The following is a 19,840-nucleotide window of genomic DNA, read 5'->3' as shown; positions in this document are numbered from 1 at the left end:
TTTCTTGTGGTATTTTAATAATATTTTACTATCTTTAATGAAAATTAATTATAATTTTAGCTGAAAATATATTTATTTTGACATTTTGATTTTAAAAGTGAATAATCAACTCAATATAAACGTATAATCAATTTAAGTTGTGGTTAACTCTTATTAAATATAGTAGATAACAATAACTTAAATGTTAAAATAGTTTAGCTTTTTGTTTTTAAACAAAATTTGCGAAAATAATACGAGCAGTTTACTCCGTACAGCTTATAACAGATTATATTTTGCAACCAGAAAACCTGAACCAGGATCATCCTTCGCTAATTCCTTATCACAAAAGTTGTGCAATTACTGGTTGTAACAAGCACATATGTTCTGCTCCTCGAATTGGTAGGCGATTTATTGAGAAGTGTTTAATCATTTCTGGTATGGATTTAAAGGGCTTGCTAAATTGTCCCAGTATAAAGCTGCCATCTTCTACGTTCTTTTGGATCCGCATATGCATAAAACCTCTTGCGCTTCTACAAATAATAATAATTCAGTGTTTCAAGAATTATATAAAAACTATATAGAAAGTCGATGAAAATACTTTTTTTCAACAAATAATAACACACACTTCAGGGAAAAGTAAAAACATTGCACTGAATCCTCGCAGTGTGATAGAAAGAACAACATTACCGCGATATAAGGAAGAAGGACTCATAGATATAGATGTGGGATTAGAAAAGAAGATTAACGAAATTATTTTCAGAAACAGCTTAAAATATCCACTTCACTTCGCGTAATATGGGTATTTGATAGCACCCTTTACACTAATGGAACAAGAAATGTACACAAAAGTAGAAAAAATACGCATTTGGGTAGCAAAACCTCTACAAAAGCGGCATCTTAATGTGGTCAGTCAGAACTATGTCGACAATATCTCGTCAAACTATGGGTTAACTTTAGAAAAAATATTTCTAGAAACAGAGGGCTTCTTACTTGCTATTCAGAATTACGTAATACCCACAAAAACCGGGTAGATGTATGGATAAAAACCCACAAATGCAAAACAGCGAATGCCGATATAAAAATCAAGCCCAAGAAACCATGTCACATCTGCCTGGGAGTTGCAAGACATTTGTTACAACTGAAGGAACGGCATGAATCAGTAGGAAAGATGTTTTATCAATAACTAGTCAACTAACTGGGACTTCTCAAAATCGACCATATTGCCTATAAATATGTCTCGGATACTTTACTTGATATATGGTATATAATACATAATATTCAACAATACTTGATTTGTAAATGCATAATAGCACAATTTTTATAGCAGAAGATTACAAATATACAATATACAGAACTCCTCAAACCAGAAAAATTATATGATTACCTTCTTGTTCAGTGGTGGCTGGTGAGGGAGGGCTACGGGGAGCAGCCCGAATTTAATATTTCACATTCATACTTTTCTGTTGAAACTTTATTTAATTCAAATATATGTATTTATCTAATAATATTATATCAGCACTTCGAGCCAAGAAGGCCCATGGCTTGATATACAATCTCCCTCCATTACTGTTTGTTCTTAGCTTTTTCTTTCCAATTGCTTACATTGAAATACCTCAGGTCTTCATTAACCTCATGACTCAACAAGATTTTTCTTTATTGTTCTTATTTATGTTTATTATTTTTCCGCCTAATATTTTTCATTTACATACTTGTAACATTGATCGCTCAGTTTTTGTTATAATCGAGGTGTTCAATCACAAATTAATCCCTTAATTTGTAATCTCACATTATTCTTAACTTCTTAATATTTTATAGTTTCACCGTGTATAATTGAAACATTGTGAAAACATATCGTGTAATATTTTAATAATTAGTTCATTTACCTACAACGTAATACATTGCCGAATAATATATTTTCCAATTGAACTTCCTAAGTGTTGCAATTACGGCCTTAAATTGTATTGTAAGCTCATAGTTCAAAGTTTGTTAGTATGATAGAAGCAATAACCTCTGTGCTGAGGTATACATTATCTGTGAGATTATAAATTGGGGATTTAAGCTCATTCGAACGCAGTCTATTGTAGAAAGTTACCTAACCATCATCTTTAGCGTAATTATTAGTAGCTGTTAATAAAACCATAATTTTTACTCCACAACTTCAACGTTTTATTGTATTTACCATCGTCGATCGAGAAGAAGCGGACAAAGGGGCATTACAAACGATTCGATCCTTATATCTACATTCGAATCTGTCCATTGGTCCTTTGAGCCGGATCTGAACTAGCGAACTATGGATTTCTGAGGCATAGGTCACTATTGGTCTTATTACAGTTTTATAAGTTCTTAATTTAGCATAAGTTGTACTTGTTCTTTGCTCTATATTACGTGTTTCCGCTTTTTTGTTTTTAGCCTTAACTTTCCAATCCTAGCTTGTTGCCTTTTTCTATTTCTAGTTTACATTCATCGTCGAACCATAGCTTTTTTGTTTCTTGATCGACTTACTAGTGTCCTCTGTTACTACTTTAACAATATTTTTAATTATGCCCCACGTTTGTTATACATTGCCATTTTCTTTCATAAGTTCCAATTTCTTGTTGAGTGTCACCTCGTATTCCTTTTTTTTTCTTCCGTTAGTAAACTGACTAACTTTAATTCTTACTAAAAAGTGGTCTAAGTCTATATCTGGCGCTTTATGTGAACACGTATGCATTATGCTTTATTCTACATCATTATCTACTAAACCATGGTCTATTTGATTTACCGTTTGACCATCTGGCGATCTCCAAGTGTCTGTATCTTCTTCTTCTGGATGTAGGTACTTTTTATTGAAAGGTTTTTTTTGCAAAATCAATTAACATGTCAACATTTTTATTCGTTCTTGAGTGCAAGCTGTATTTTTCTATCGTGGATATGCTTTCATATACTTAATCCAGTAAGTTAAAAAATTTTCTTTTGCCTCTATATCTTTTTCTTCAGAAGGTGCGTGTATATTTACAAATAATTTTTTTTGGAATTTTCCCTTTATTCTAAGCACATTAAATATATCTTATATTGACCTGAATTCGACAATTAACGCTCTAAATTTCTTATGCATTAAAAAGCTTGTACCTAGCATTCTATTATTCATTATATCCTAAAGAATACGTAATATTCTATTTTTTGACTATATTGCCCTAATTGTTTCGTTTCTTGTAATGTTATGATCTGAAAGTTATATTTTCTAAGTTCAAGTACTATCTTATCTTCTATGTTGCCATTTGTATTACTTCATTTGATTTTATTGTTTTCTTTTTTTACTTTATCTTTTTTCTCTTGTAGGGTCGTCTTTGTAATATTTTCCTGTCTGTTACATAGATTTTTGAGCTGCTATAATTTACTTTTTCCAGCTTTTCTCTTTCATCGTTCCATTTCCATACTCCATTCTCGATAATTAAGTTTTTATATCACTACCTTCCCAATTTCCCCTTTATTCTCTTCTTCTTTGGCAGTTATTCTAATTTTGGATTATATTTCTCTTTTAAGTTTTGTTAGTATGTCATTTATGTATATGCGTTTTGGCAGTTCCTTGAGTTTATTCTTGTTGTTCGTTCTTTTTAACTTTTCGTATTTGCTATTTGGTTAAATTATTTGTATCTGTGGCGATTCCTTGTACAACTATGTTTTTTCTTGTTTTGTCGCTTTTTTAAGTTTTAGATAATTTCGTTGGTACTTATTATTTCTTTCCCCAAAATATTCATTTTTTGCACCATTTTTCATTAGTATTCTTTATAACTAATATCTCTTTTTATTTTTGCTTTGTTCCTTTTTGTATATATATTTATATATTTGCTTAACCTAACTAAATTTGTTTTAATCGTCTGCACTATATTCGGGGCTGATTTCATAACGCCCATTGAAGGCATGCGGTCACCATGGAAACCTATAATCTTTTCGAAGCACATCACTTTTCAGACACGGAGGAAGGGGCTAAAATGATGATGTGGGAGTTCAGAAAGCAGCCACGAGATATAACTTACCATTCAATTGGTTAAGTATTACGGCTATATACTTTTTCTTTGTCTCCTGTCTTTATTCTAGGCAAATTGCCAGTTTAAACTTCATCAACCTGCATCAACATTCAGATTATCTCCTCAATTTTTTCGGGGTTGGTCTATACTTCTCCGTACCGTTGGCCATTTATCTCGAGCGATTCTTAACATTCTTATTTCTTTCATTTTGCTAATATCTTCATTCCTCTCTTTTTTCCTGTTTGGCAACCATCTATTAATATCGTATGCACTACATGTATTTCTTATGTTTTTATTTGTTTCTCTGTCTAGAAGAGCCTTTCCAGCTATGGCACGAAATACCTTCATTTCTGTTGTTTCAATCAATCTTTTGGTTTTTGCATAAGTGCAAATGTATAAGTATTTAACCTTCATCTCTTAGTGGATATTGATCATCCGTCTCGAGTTTATATCTTACAGGTATCTTTGTTGTTCTCATATTTATTTTGTTCTAGCGGCTGATGTCATTATGTTAAACGATTTGGTTGTTAAATTGATGTTGTCGTTGTAGGTCGTTGTCGTTTTCTGCAATCCACGCCGTGTCATCTGCATAGCACAAGATTTGTATCTCCTTATCTCCTTATATATCTTCCCATTTTGCGCACTTTCTTTATTATCTCATCCATAATGAATGAGATGCGTAGATATGTATTACATAATTGTTTTGTGTTCATATTGTTAGGTAAAAGTTTAAAAAAATGACAGTGACGTATGAATTAACGACTCTACATTTTAGTTGTTTGAGTTTGACGGACAAGGTAAACATAAAAAAAAGACCTACGCCGGTATTGAATTTAAGACAAGTGAACGTAGTTATAAAAATCGAGCGGTGTACATGCGCAAGTTTAACTCAAGTTTCTTCGATAATGTTGTCTACACAAGACGTAATGGATTGTTGAGAGGATTTTGAGAAAAAAATAAAAATGTGTTATTTTGTTTTCTTTGTTTGTTATTTGTAGGACACGATAATTGGACAGAAGAAGGTGTACGTGATTGTGCGGCAAATGCGGTCTTGCACTGCGCGGTCAATTTTTTTGTTTAACAATACCGTCTATTTAGTGCGGTTCCCTTCCTGTTCACGTTTTCGGTGCTTCTGTAATAGATCCTTGCTTTTGTTGTTTCATAACTCTATAAATATGTAGTTGCTTCTCCAACTCCGGCCAGGGTTGAACACTTATAAAATAGACTCCAAAGAGTATTGGTCGGCATAAATGTAAATCTTGATTAAAAAATTAACAATAATACATTTTATGTCGATTGCAAAGTTTACTATTTTTTAAGAATCATACGTGCATTTTAATGATACATGGCGTAAACTTATGCAATATTTAAGACAAGAAAATTTCATATAATTTTGAAATTATTCGTCACTGGTGTATGACGTTGGGGATTAGTAGCTGTGTCATAAAAAACTGTGCTATCAATTATTTTCAAATAACTATATAGATATAATTCAATAATATGTATAATTTAAATAAAAAAATACTTACTTGAGAGATAATGAGAAATCATTTTTAATAGATTCACTATTTCTCACCAAAAAACTGCCTTCTCTTAATATTCTTAACACATTTTCGGCTTCGACTCTACTTATTTGGCCATGGAACCATCTAAAATAAAAAATATATTAAAATGAAATATATATATATAACCATATGCTTCTATCTGCAAAATTATATTAAACACTTCTGTAAGTACTTTGCGAAATTAAGAACTTAAATTTGTGTTACATGTGGATGTGGATGGTTTTTTCTTGTGTGTGTTTCCTCTTTTTAACGTGCCCCATCCCTAAGGACATTGGCGATCATCATGGCCCATTTGACTCTATCTGCAGCCCTTCTAAAAAGTTCTATTGACGTTTTCCCACTCCATTGTCTCAGGTTCTTCAGCCAGGAAGTGCGTCTTCTCCCCGGTCCTCTTTTGCCTTTCACTCTCCCTTGTATGACCAGCCGCATCAATTCGCATTTCATTTTTCTTTTTTAATAGTGTTGAGTATTTCTTTATCTTTTTTCATTCTTCGTAACGTTCCCGCATTTGTTATGTGTTGTGTCTAAGATATTTTCCACGTTCTTCGATAACACCACATTTCAAAGTTAATAAGTTTTTTCTCTGTCGCCTCTGTAATTGTCCAGGCTTCAACTCCATACAGCAGGACAGAGAACACGTAGCATCTCAATACTCTAGTTCTAATTTCGATGCTAAGTTTTCCATTGGATAATACTGCTTTTATCTTAATAAAAGCACTTCTAGCTATCTCCATACGCCGTTTTATTTCCGTACTTCTATCCCATTCTTCATTTAGTTTGCAACCTAAGTACTGATATCTGTGCACCCTGCCTAAAAGTTTTCCTTTAGCATAAACACTGTCTTCCTCAATCTTGTTCTTGCTTACCACCATGATTTTTGTTTTATTTGTATTCAGTGCCATTCCATACCTTTCACAGTATAGGGTAATGCGATCAACCAAGATCTGTAGTCCTTCTCTGCTGTCCGCAAGGAGTATTGTGTCATCTGCGTATCTAAGATTATTCAGAGTGCTCCGTTAATAAACATGCCTTTATTTACGTCTTCTAATGCCTCTTTACAACAGTTCTTCTGAATACATATTAAAAAGTAAAGGGGAAAGCACACATCCTTGTCTTACTCCACGATCTATAGGTATTTCTTTCGATGTTTGTTGGTCTATTCGTATTATGGCTTTCTGATATCGGTATAGATTGGCAATGATTCTAACGTCTTCGTCAGCTAATTCTGTGTTCTGCAGTATTTTTGCCATTCTTCGGTATTGTACTTTGTCGAAAGCTTTTTCAAAGTCGACTAGACATATGAATACGTCACAATTGACATCTCGACATCGTTCGATTAGTGTTTGTACAGTAAATAATGCTTCTCTGGTGCCAAAGCCTTATCTTAATCCCAATTGGTTTTCAGCTATTCTAATATCTAGCTTTTTATAAATACGTTCGTGTATCACTCGTAAGAACACTTTTAGAATATGGTTCATCAAGCTAATTATCCTGTGCTCTTCACACTTCGTTGCGTTTGATTTTTTGTGTATTGGAATAAATATTGATATTAACCATTCTTTCGGAATCTCTTCCGTATAATAAATGTCTTTAAATAATTCTATTGGTGTGCCCATATGATTTTTTGTTAATATTCTTAAAATTTCTGTAGGTATTTCATCTGGTCCCATGGCCTTCTCATTTTTTATACGTTTTAGCGCTTTCTCAATTTCGTCTTTAGTGATTGGTGGCCCATTTCTTCCTCTTGGTCAATTTTCTCGTCATCTTCGAGTAGCTCTTTTATGTATTCTTCCCATCTGTTTATGTTATCTGTACATTCCGTTATTATCTTGTTATTTTTATCCATGATATTTCCGATACTCTTTTGATAGCCACAGTTCCTTAGCTTCTTTGACTTTCTGTTTGATTATTTTATTAATTTTTTTGTACTGTTGTTCGTTTTTATTCTTGCGTGCCCTTCTTTCCGTCATCAGTTCTTTTATCTCTTGTGTGATCCATTGTTTATTTTTAGATGATGTGTCTTTTTGAAGTTTTTGTTTTGTGATATTTCTCAAGATCTCCTCTACTTTCCTCCATTTATCTGTTGTTGTCAATTGCTTTTGCATTTCTACTTTCTGAACTTCTTTGTGCACTTGTTCTTTGATTTGTTGGTATATATCAGTTTCTTTTAGTTTTCTCAGATTGATTCTCGGTGTTTTGGCAGTTGTTTTTAACTTTTTTAACTTGAGTTTCATGTTTGCTAGAACTAAATTGTGGTCACTTGTTATATCTGCTCCTGGGTACGCTTTAGCCGATATTATGGCATTTCGGAATCTTTGATTTATTATTATGTAATCTATGTGTGTGTTGCCAAGCACATTTTGTACCTACATGGTGGTAGTTTACTTTTTATTTTATTCGAATATTTTTGTAGATTCAAATGTGCAGTTTTTATTCTATATCTACATAATCCTACACTAAAAATGAACTTTAATCTTCAGTACCTACCTATACCCATTTGTACTGCAAGTGATCAATCAAGAGATCAGAAGAAAAAACAGAACAGACATGAATACATAGTACAACCACTACAAACTCGGCGTAGATGTAGATAATTAAATATGTTAAGGCAAATTTTAAGACAATCAAAAACGAAGATGAAATAATTTACTCAACATTCAAACTTTATTTTTTTTTCTTCAACAATGCATATTAAAAATTAGAAAAATTTTGGAATCATAGAAGGTAAGAGTCTGGAGATAGTACATGCGCTTAAAAGAAGGAAAAGTAGAATTTGATGGCATTGAAGAGATGAAGAGGAAAGAGAAAAGAGCGAGAAAACTAGGTGAAATATACAAATTATGAGTTTTAGGGAAAATAAATACTAGAATAGAATTAATATAATCGCTGAAAGGGAAATAAAAGGGAATGTGAGAGAAGTTCTAAGACAAGAATAAGTGATTGGATAATTTTGTACTGTTTATTGTTGCAAAAGTGTTAAATATGATCCGACTAGGTAATAATGAAAGAAAAGGTTTCTTTGAACACTTTATTTAAATAAACTTTATCTAAATATTTAAACAAAACAGTAATTATAATGAAATGTGATTTAAACGCACATGTGAATTAATCCAATCAAAAGAGTATATAACATGAAGACCTAGCCATCGAATTGGAAATTGGAAATAATGGATATGACTGTTGTCATACTATGGTCGTGCTCCAGCCAATTAACTTACTGTAGTCATTTATTCATAATACCTATTATAGAATTCTAGAATTCTGCACCAGGTTGTATCATAGGATAGGTACCATATGTTTTTGGAGTCACAAAAGTATTTTAAACGAAACTTTTTATGACTCTGAGCTGATTCCTGCTTGTTTTCCACAGTATTTCAAGCCTATTACAACATTTTAATGAAATATAAATTTTTTCACGTGCTTTACAGGGTATATTATCAATACCGGGGTAATATTTAAATCCACAAAAATATATACACGGGTTGTGTGATGGCGGTATATACCTGGGAAGGTGCACCCCACCCATTGTTACTTTCTTTGTACATATTAATATTTCACATTAAACTCTTACTAACAACCTTTTGTACAGCAGCCATTTTAAAGACACAAACTTATCAGGTGAATACTGGTTCTCAGTTACATACATACATAAGATGCCCATCAGGCACAAGACCCTTCAGGCAAGTTGCCCCTCAGGCAAACTGCCCTTCAGTCGTAGTACCTTTAAGGTAGGAAAGTCGCGAAAACTGAGCATTGAGATCACCTGCGACAAGCGTGGGCCCGATGGCCAGCCGTTTCGGGTGTTTAATCGGCGAGGAGAACAAAATTTATTTTGCTATTTAGGCGGCTGAGTAACCTAATACATACATATTTCGGATAGAGAGACATAAACTTATGTGGGCAACGCTCTATTCAGAACACTCCCTTTTTGTGACACAAGTTCCAAAGTCATGTAATACAGATAAATTTAGTCAATCATATGAAGAAAAGCTGTTCTAGCTATCCCTAACCGCACAAAGTAACACAGTATATTCCATTACCCAGGCATCCAAAGTAACGTTCAGTACATAAGCCCCCCATTCGTTATACCTTGCAATTGGAGAGGGGTAGTGGCATAGCTTGGGAGTCAGATAGGCACCACTCTCTAAAAAAGGGTGACCGATTTAATCTTCTGACATGTGGGTCCCACTGTTTCAATGAAACACACATGTTCCTCTGGGAGCGCTGGGTTGTATGCGTGTGTGTATCTTCTTCTTGTGCCGTCTCCAGATCGGAGGTTGGATATATTCATCACTATCTTTACTCTATCTACTGCTGCTCTAAAGAGTTCTATAAAACTGCATTTAAACCAGTCCCTGAAATCCTTCAACCATGACACTCTTCTTCTTCCTATACTCCTTCCTCCTCTTATCTTTCCCTGTATTATCAGCCTTAGCAGTTCATATCGGTGTCCCCTCATTACGTGTCCCAGATATTGTAACCTTCTTATTTTTATTGTGTTTATTATTTCTAATTCTTTGCTCATTTCTCGCAATACTTCCGTGTTAGTTTTCTTCTGTGTCCATGCTATTCTAAGCATCCTCCTGTAACACCACATTTCAAAGGACTGTAACTTATTTATGTGTTCTTTGTCTTTATCTAATCTAAGGTCTTTGTTGCAGAGAATTGTTTTCATTTTTACAAACGCATTTCTTGCTATTTCTATCCTGGCTCTTATTTCGGTTGTTTAATTATTATAATCTGAAATCCAGGTTCCTAGGTATTTGTATTTATCAACCCTTTCTATCGGTACATTTCCCAAATGTATGTTTGTTGGTATGTTTGTTTTCTTTGTTATTACCATGTATTTGGTCTTTTTTATATTCATTTTTAGTCCATATTTTTCACATAAACTGTTTGTTTTGTTTAGCAGTAATTGGAGTTGATCAGCAGAGCTTGCCATAATTACGGTGTCCTCTGCATATCTTGTGTTGTTAATAGATCTTCCGTTAATTATAATTCCTTCACTTTGAGATAGTAATGCTTCTTCAAAAATGGCTGCACTATACAGGGTTAATATAATGGCTTAAATCGTAATATTTTAAAGTACAGAATCTACGGTTTCTGTTTGTAAAATTACTTAAGGACCACCCTGTATACATTAAATAGTAATAAGCACATAATACGTGTGTGTACAGAGTATATTTCTATAGTAATACTTGTATTGCGTTTGGAATCAGGCTTATTTTCGCTAGCGCACTGTGCTTTTTAGCACTTCTTACGCTGGCTATGGGCTAAAGTATTTTGTATCTGATTCTCTTCTGGCAAATTCATCAAGTTATGTAACTTCCGCCAATCTCGCCAGTTCATTTAAGTGTAGGTTTAGGAAGTTAGGACTTTTGAGAGCCCCATGGCCTACGACTAATATACCATGTATCTGGATAGAATATGGTTATAAATCATAATCCAAATGATACTGTAAAAGAAACAAAATCAATCTATCACATACAAAAGTCAACAAAATTTTTTCAAATTTTTTAAAAGAAACAAAAACGGTGTATTCAAGAGAAAAATGATGTCCTAATACAATATGAAAAAATATGGCTAGAATAATTAGAGATACTACAATCAAAAAGGTTAAAAAAATATCAGGAAAGAAATTGAAGAATAAAGAGGCCTTGCGGTAGTCAAACTCCAAGAAAAATTATAAGAATTGAAAAATTATATAATGAACTTGGCAGCAGGGAGGTGAAAAGAAAGATATATAGAGTGAAAGAATAGACCAATAAAGAGGTAAATTAAGAAATAGTGGTGTATCTACGAAAAAGATATCAAAAGGCAATGGAAAAATACTCTGTCATATTACTAAATGAAGAAAGTGAAAATTAGTTGAACTAACTGAAACACTAACATTAATGGTCACCAAAATAAAAAACTAGGAAGTTTGTCAAGGAGTATAAAAATTAAGAAAAGTAAATTAGTTGAACCATATGATATGAACATTTTAAATATAACGTTCGAAGGGGAAAATATGTCGGAATATTGTACTCTATCATTAATATTTAACTCAAATAAATTTAATTAATTATTAACTCTACTTCAACCACATTCCAGTAGAGACAGTGAAGCACTAAAACTACCTCGTCACTATAATAAATAAAGAATGGACCAATAACCAGAAGATAAGAGCCAGCATCCGAAAAGATAGATCCACAGTCAACCAGATGATGGCCTTCTTTAAACGCCACAATCCTTCTCTTGGTATAAAAGTAAATGCTGCAATGCCACATCTTCTCTGTTTTATTTCACGGTGTTGAATCATGGACTTTGAACGAAGATATTCGTAAGAGATTTGAAGCGTTTGAGATATGGCTGTATCAGTAAATACTTAAGATCCTGTGAACTAGCCGAATTGAACTGAAACGGTACTCAGAAGAATGAAGAAGCAAAACCCAGAAGTAATGAACACCATCAAATTTCGAAAGCTACAGTACTTCGGACACGTTATGCGAAATAAATCCAGATATGCCCTCCTACCAGCCATCCCGCAAAGAAAAATATTTGGAAAGTGAGGTTCAGGAAGAACAAGAACATCCTGGTTAAAGAACCTTAAAGCCTGGTTCAAGACAATATCTGTGCAGCTTTTCCGTACAGCCTAATAATTCCTAGTCATATCACAATGTTAAAGTGGTCCTGATTGGAAGTTCTGATGGCCATATTAATTAATTTTGTGAGTTTATGTGGGATTTTTAAATTTTCCAATACTGTCATTAGTTCTTTTCTTTTAATCGAATCATATGTCTTTTTGAAGTCGATAAATAGCATTTTTAATTCTAATTTGCATTTATTTGGTTTTTATATTAATAATTATTAAGGAATATTAAGAATATAACTGTATTTATAGCAATGTAATAAAAATACACTCAACTTACCCTTGTTTTTCTAGGGGCAAATATATATCAATTGTGTCAGAACTTGTTGAAGGTTGATTTATACTTGAATTTAATGTTAATCCAAGTCCAGAAAGTGTAAGTCCCAAAGCATGCTTTGGGTGGTTTCCAATTTCACTCAAATTCAATGTTAGTTTTGGTCGACAGGAAGCTAAAAAACATCGTCACATTAATAAAGATTTTCCATGGCAACAACTAAAAAGAAAAGTAAATAATTTTAATTCACGAAATCCACTACTCTATAAAAAATGGGAATTTATATCTTATTTTTTTATTGTTTTTTGAATATCAGTTTATTCATCATCAGAACCAAATTCCATTGTATTGTAATGTATCATATACCAAAACTGATAAAAACCAAAATTAATTAATAATACATTTAAAGCAGACTTTATTCTGTAAGTAAAGTATAAGTCTAGACAATTTTATAGTTAGCCAGTTCTAACAACCAATATATAGAGTGCATCAGTTAAAAATATGCAGAATCTCATCTTATAATCCAATCAGTCTATTGTCAATCTGATATACAACGTACCGTTTATTTATTCAACTACTAACCTCAGTTGGAAATATTATATTAATTTAATTTGAAAATATTTTACTATTCCCCAACACTCCGCGGACCGGCTTTTTATTTTGTTATATTGGGATCTCAGCCCAACATCGGAAAGAAGAAGAAGAAAATAAATAACTTGAAATTTATATCCAAGCGCAAGGATGGAACACTTCATTTTTGGATGGATGGAACGCTCATTACAACAGAGCATTGAAATGTGCCCAATCGAAAAATCGACAATAATATCTATTGTCAGTTTGAGATTGAGCTAGTTTATTTTTTTGGGTCGCGAATCACGTAGTTTCATAATATCAATAATAATTTATAACAATTTGGCCTAAACTGTTTTAAGTAATATATATTAAACATTTTTTTCTTTCTGACCAAAATTCTTTGTTTGTAGCCTATATTACAATCTACTCCGTCAAATAGACGAATAGGTGATGGGTTTTAATGTTAAATTCTAATTCCTTCTCGAGAATATGTCTTATTGAATAAATTTGGTCAATTGTTGATTTTCTTGGAATGCATCTGGCCTGGTATTTTCCAATTACGCCCACTGTGTTCACTTGTAGCGTTTGTTTGCAGCAGAGAATATTTGCTAGTATGTTTGAAGACGCAGAGAATATTTGCTAGTATGTAGTTAGAAGTTATGATAAGAAGGACATGGTCTAATTTTGTCAGATAAAAAATTAAAGGTCATGCAGTATCTGTAGCAGGGCGTCGCTACCATGCTTGTAGAGCTCACTGCAAATTTGATCAGTTCCTGGTGATTTATTATTCTTAAGATTTTTAATGGTTTTGGCAACCTCCTCAACGGTAGATGGTCTTTCGTTTGGGTTGAATGGATCCCAATCATTTAGATCGACTAGGGTATTATTTACTTCTTTTATATAATGACCTTGTAGGTCGTATTGTTTAGAATATTTCCCTCTCCATCCTTACAGCTCCCTATTCTTGGCTTAAACTCTTTTCTCATTTTGTTTAGGTTTCTGTAGAACTTTCGGGTTTCGTTTGATTTCTTAACACCTCTATACTTTTTAACTGCTATCAAAGCTCTAAAAGAAGATAAGTCCATAACAATCTTACTAGCAGACAAGGGTAACATAAATAAAATGATGGACAAAATTCAATTCCAGGAGCGAATTCAAGAATTAGTCACAAACGGACCATACACGAAACTTTCAAAAGATCCAACCAAAACCTCGGAGAAAAAATATACAGAACACATCTAAATTTAAGGAGAACCTGACAGACTACCAAAGAAAAATACTAATACCCCAGTACAGCAGGACACCACACCTATAGTGAGTCTCATAAATTCACAAAGAAAACGTAACCCTCAGATTAGTTTGCTGCAGCATGAGTTCTTCTTGCAGGAAACTACAGAAAAGTTCTTTCTAGATATAATACAACCGTTTACCTTTCTAGATACAATGTACTTTTCTCAGTACATAAAACTTTTAAGAATGAGAGCTTGGGCGCTACGATTTTGTTATAATGCAAGAAATTCAAACAAAAAACGTACAGGTGAATAAGACGCTAAGGAAATCGATAAAGCCTAAATATTTATATTGAAGCTAGTGCAGAACGAAGCGTTTGGTTCAGATACAAAACTAATTTCCTCGCTAAACACGTTTCTCGATGAATTTGGACTTTTATACTATTTTATAGTGCGTAAGTTAATTTTGAGCCTACACAAACGCTCTTGTCATGTAGACACACAAGGACTACTTAGTTTGCTTCTCGAAAAATATTGGACTTTAAAAGAATGGAGGCGGTTCCAGAGAGGTTACCTCAAGAGAGCGTTGGTCGACTCCAGTTTGAGGAAGAACCAAGTGAAAAGAGTGCGGGAGTGATAAAAAGCAGAGCACCCGACTTAAATGAAAGGTATGCGCGATGTGGCCGGGTGGTGAAAACTCCTAAGATTTAAGTGATATTTTCATGACTTTTTCGTTACTCCCTGCATTTTTTGAGAAATTATGTCAAATTTCTCAAGGTGGGAGAATGTCGAGTAAATACTTAATGTTTATTTAAAAAATCCCCTAATCAGCGTAACGTCTCTCCGGTTGAGGGCTAGTGTTGGCCAATTAAATTTTACGACTTTTTCGTCTGAGAATGTAAGGAGTATCGAATATCATATAAGAATATATACAATTGCGTAGATATAGTTAGAGTTAGTCAGTCGAATTTGTACCACCGAAACAAACTGAATTAAATAAAACTTTAAGTCACATTTGTGTATTTTAATACAAAAGTAACTTTTTTGTAATAAAAATTTAATTTTGTATTTTTTCGAACCAGGAGTCTCTTGCGAAAATTAACCGTAGGACATTCCTAACGTAATACCCGTTCTAAGTAATGAATTAACTTATCCGAATCTATTTTATTTCGTTTTAACTCATCAAAGGAAAATAAATAACAAGAAAAAGCAAATTATCGAAGAAAGGGGTTTAATAAGCTATGTCAAGTATACGGTTAATGGATTAAGTTACGTAAAGCTTTTGTGAAAGAAAAACAGCTTTTTAGCGACACACATCGTGAAAAAAGGTAATCTATCAAGTATTTTAGTCAGCCATTCGGAAATGTTCAAAGCGGCACTGAGTTATCTGCTCATTGAGGCGAACGTATCAAATAAGATTGAGCACGTCTTAAAAGTAACAGCTTGTATTATAATTTGTAATGGATTTCTTATCCTTAGGACTAATTAAATTTTTAAAAAATACCTACATAAGAGAACGCTTTGATATTATTGTAATGAAAAGTATTCGATGGAAATAACCCGGCAGAAAATTGAATAGAATTCAAAATAATCACAGGTCCAATATGTCAAAAATATAGTGTTGATACCTAATTATTAATTTAATTAACAATAATTATAAATACACATTTTTTAAATTGTGCTAACCGCAGTACATACAGGGCGTCCCATAATTAATTGGACATTAGCTAATGGGTGATAGTTGACATCAAAAATAAAGCGTTTGAGCTCAAATTGCTTAGGCAAAATGTTGATAGTTTTCGTTCTACAGGGTGATTCATTAATATTTTTTTATAATATTTTTAGAGATATATTGAAAACTATTCAACCGATTTAAGTTTTATTTGGTACCTTGCTATTATTTAGTATGCTTAATATGAAAATGATATTAGTTTTTCCATCGACACTAGGTGGCGCCACCTAGTATAACATTGGTTCATTAATGTGGCCATAATTTTTTTGTCCGCCCTGTATAAACATTCTAGGAAAAAAACATGAAATAACATTCAATTCTACACAAAAAAGGAATTCTTGTTTCAAATTAAAAAAGTACACCGTTTTTGAAATAAACGTATTTTGTTAATGATACGCATGTCTGTATTTAATTTTTCGCAAAATAAGCAGGTACCGTTAGCGTCATAAAAAACTGGTACAACTCTTATATATAGAAGTAATACTCTAATAAGTAGAAGAAATACTCCGACGAATATCTGGGAAAAGTCTGTTGGATAGGCAGAGAAGCGAAAACATAAGAAGAGCATGCAATATAGAAGACATAAATGGATGGGTGAAAAACAGGAAATGGAAACAGGAGTGGAACGAACACATTAGTAGAATGGCAGAGGATAGGATAGTACGAATAGCATGAGATAAGTCACAAAATGGACGAAGGAGTATTGGCAGACCAAGAAAAAGATGGTGCGACAATTTAAAAATTTAGGAGGCTAATATTGAAGAAGAAACAGCCTTTAAAGCTTACATGCAAGAAGGAAAAAGAAGAAACTAAAGAACGAATTATTCAAACAACAGTCTATAGTGCATATCATGAATGCTAAATATAGGATTTGCAAATTATAATCATCTAGTATCTATATTTTTATGAATTTAAAAATAATTTGTTTGCCAAATTACGATTTTGCTATTGTTAACTCTAAATAGAAAATAAAATAAGTATAATCAGTATAAAAGGATATTTTGACCAATCTTATAGACATATTCTTATATTTTAATAATATTTTACAAATGTACGAAATGTAGCTGATTTTATTACAAATCTGAGTAAATACCTACATTTTATAAATTTATTGTATAACGAAATTCAGAAGGAAAACAAACCTTGTCTATCTGCTTCTACGACGCTTTGACTTGAAGACGCTTGGGACGCACTAGCTTCCAAGTTTGAGGGTTGGAGCCGCATTCTCCTTCTCAATTTCGGCATATCGAAGGGTAAGTCCCTTAAATCCACGGATGTAGCGCTACCTGAAGTGCAAGTGGCCTCAGGGACTGCTCGTCTCCTCCGCAATTTCGGCATGTCGAATGGCAAATCTGAGAAGTCCTGCTGGCTAGGAGGTGCTGATAATTCTGCGCCGGTGAAGCTAAATCTTGACTTGATACCCTGATAGTAGTTTAAAATACTTTTTAATGAAAATTTATGTGGATCTTAGTAAATTTATATTTTGTAAGTTAAATCAAGTAAATTTTAAAAGTAAGAAATTAAGTTAATTTTAAACTTATAAAAAATAATTAAGAGTAGCAACAGTCATTAGCTACATATAGGTATCAAAAAGTGTTAAATAACTTCATAAAATAATATTTTTGGTGCCATTTCTCGTCATATTTTGGATATTTTAAAAAAGTTTGGTTTGATTATTATACTACAACGTGAAAAACTTTGAATTGCTAAAAATATGCTCAAACATTTCAGTCGTCTAAACTCAGAACCCAGCAAATCACATATTTTAAGAAATCCCGTTTTATAAACCAGTTTGTTTATTCTGTAAAGCAAATTTCCGGACAATAACAATGTCGGGATAACAATAATGTTACCTATTGTACATTAATTGTTTAAATTTGTTTAAATTCAAAGATACATGTCAATCTGAGCTAACAAGAGCGTATTCTTCTTTAGGTGCCCTATCCGCGGCGAACGTTTGCTATTAACATGGCAATTCTGATCTTGCTTAACGGCACTTCTAAATAGTTCGACAGATATAAGCCTGAACCATTTGTGCAAATTTTGGAACCACGATTGTCTTCTGCCTGGCTCACGTCTGCAGCCTATTTTTAGATAGGGTTATAATCTATCCCAAAATTATTAAATCTTTACACAGATCAGCTAGTCAAACAAGCAGGTGGCCAGTCACAGGTAATAAATGGTCAATTACTCAACGTGATTAGATACGTGGATACTGAAGGCCTTCAAATTAAATGATATCCACGAAATAGGGGCTAAAAGGGGGATTAAAATAAACGAAAATAAAACCAAATTTTTAGACTAGAGTCGTAACTTACATCCGAATGCACCATTCGAAATAAATGGTGTTCAAGTACAAAGGGTTGCCAAATTGACATATTTAGGAATTACGATAAGGACCAACTAGATATTATCATTGAAGTCAAGGGCTAAATTGCAATTACAAATTTAAACATTTCTTTTTAATAACCTTCTTAGTCTAGAACTAACACAAATAATGATCAAGTACTACGTTTGTTGAGAAGACTTAACAAGAATGGAGCGTTCCTAAAGACTGTTTGAGGCATATATGTATAAAGAGGAGATAGATATAAAATATTTCAAGCCTTTGTTGATAGATAATGTCAGATAATTCTAATATGGCCCAAAAATAGGAAGAATCAACATTCCTCAGTGCTCTAGATTTCGAATCGATTTATATTAGCTGATAATATATTAGTAAAAGCGTAAGTAGTTTTGACATTATAGAAAAAAAACTCTCTTACTTCTCTCGATTGTATGGAAATGCCACTGTCCGATCCTTGGATTTCTGGATTCGTCGCATAGAAACCAAGATTTAGCAAATTTTTATTTTGAGGTAGACGTCGTTTGGTTTTCAATGTTTCTAGTGCCGGTTGAACCTCTTCTGGCGTGCACTTTTGTGAATTGTTGTTTCTGTTGTTATCTGATGTTTCGGATATTGGTTCTTGAGATGATTTATCAGAAATAGGACTTAAAATGTGGAGCTTGTTACCCAGGAAAGCACTTGAAGTTTGGGGGACGGTATAGTTTTTTGGATTTCCTGAAAAAAAAAAGTTATTAATTAATAACATAAAATAATGTTAATTATTAATGTAGAATAAGTGAGTGTTTAAATTATTTTAGTCAACTACTTTAGGAGTTCTTTATGGAGTTTGTAACAAAAGTACGATCAGAAACGTCAAATCGGTCATCGAATTTTTCCTCATATCTGATGGATTGCGTAATGGTGTTAAAATTCAACACAACTTCCAGTCATAAAAATTGTACAGATTTATGTATATCTTTAGAAATTTTGGACTTCAACTCTTCAAGTCTTCAACTTTGATCTAGCTTTGTGGTTGAGTGGCTGTTCCTCTTCCTTCTAACTGGTCGTTTCTGTCTTCTTGCTTGATTTTCTTTTTCTTGATCTCGATTTTTTTCATTCATCGTTGGAGTTGCTTACGCTGTCCGAGCTGCTTGCTTCCCCTTATTCTTTCTTCCTACGTTTTCTTTTCTTAGAGTTTTTTCCCTAGTTTAATTTTTTTCATCTTTCTGTCTGATTTCTCCTCTTTTTCCATTTTTTCTTCTTTTTCGTTCTTCCTCTCTCTTGATTTGCTTTTTTCTCTTCCTTTCCTATTCTTCCCGATGCTTTTGCTTGCACTTTTTCTTGCTTCAATTTCTTCCTTTTTTTCCACTTCTTCCCTCCAATTTCATCCCTTTCTTTCTCTCTCCCTCTTTTACTTTCTCCCTCACTTCTGCTACTTACTCTTCCGTCTTGTTTAGTTTAGTTTTAGCACGACTTGGATCGTGCTGATCGGTCCTGTGGGACAGTGCGCCCTTACCTCACTAA

At 33.1% G+C, this 19,840-nt stretch overlaps 1 protein-coding gene across 1 annotated transcript in view; it reads right to left on the bottom strand.

Annotated features, from left to right (window-relative positions):
• Positions 1 to 264: 264 nt before the first annotated feature.
• The window catches only part of LOC140451611 (uncharacterized), a 258,028-nt gene continuing 238,452 nt past the window's right edge, over positions 265 to 19,840 (bottom strand). The window contains exons 7-12 of the mRNA XM_072545458.1: positions 18,756 to 19,051; positions 17,133 to 17,412; positions 15,243 to 15,245; positions 12,463 to 12,631; positions 5,516 to 5,635; positions 265 to 509 (exon numbers count right to left, since the gene is read on the bottom strand). Of these exons, the coding sequence (XP_072401559.1) occupies positions 320 to 509; positions 5,516 to 5,635; positions 12,463 to 12,631; positions 15,243 to 15,245; positions 17,133 to 17,412; positions 18,756 to 19,051 (1,058 nt within the window). The 3' untranslated portion in view covers positions 265 to 319. The remainder of the gene's footprint in view (positions 510 to 5,515; positions 5,636 to 12,462; positions 12,632 to 15,242; positions 15,246 to 17,132; positions 17,413 to 18,755; positions 19,052 to 19,840) is intronic.

The sequence above is a fragment of the Diabrotica undecimpunctata genome, chromosome 10 (assembly GCF_040954645.1).
Source record: "Diabrotica undecimpunctata isolate CICGRU chromosome 10, icDiaUnde3, whole genome shotgun sequence".
In the NCBI taxonomy this organism is placed as follows: domain Eukaryota; kingdom Metazoa; phylum Arthropoda; class Insecta; order Coleoptera; family Chrysomelidae; genus Diabrotica; species Diabrotica undecimpunctata.
The sequence above is the reverse complement of the archived record's forward strand: the minus strand, read 5'-3'. Positions and strand labels throughout refer to the sequence as shown.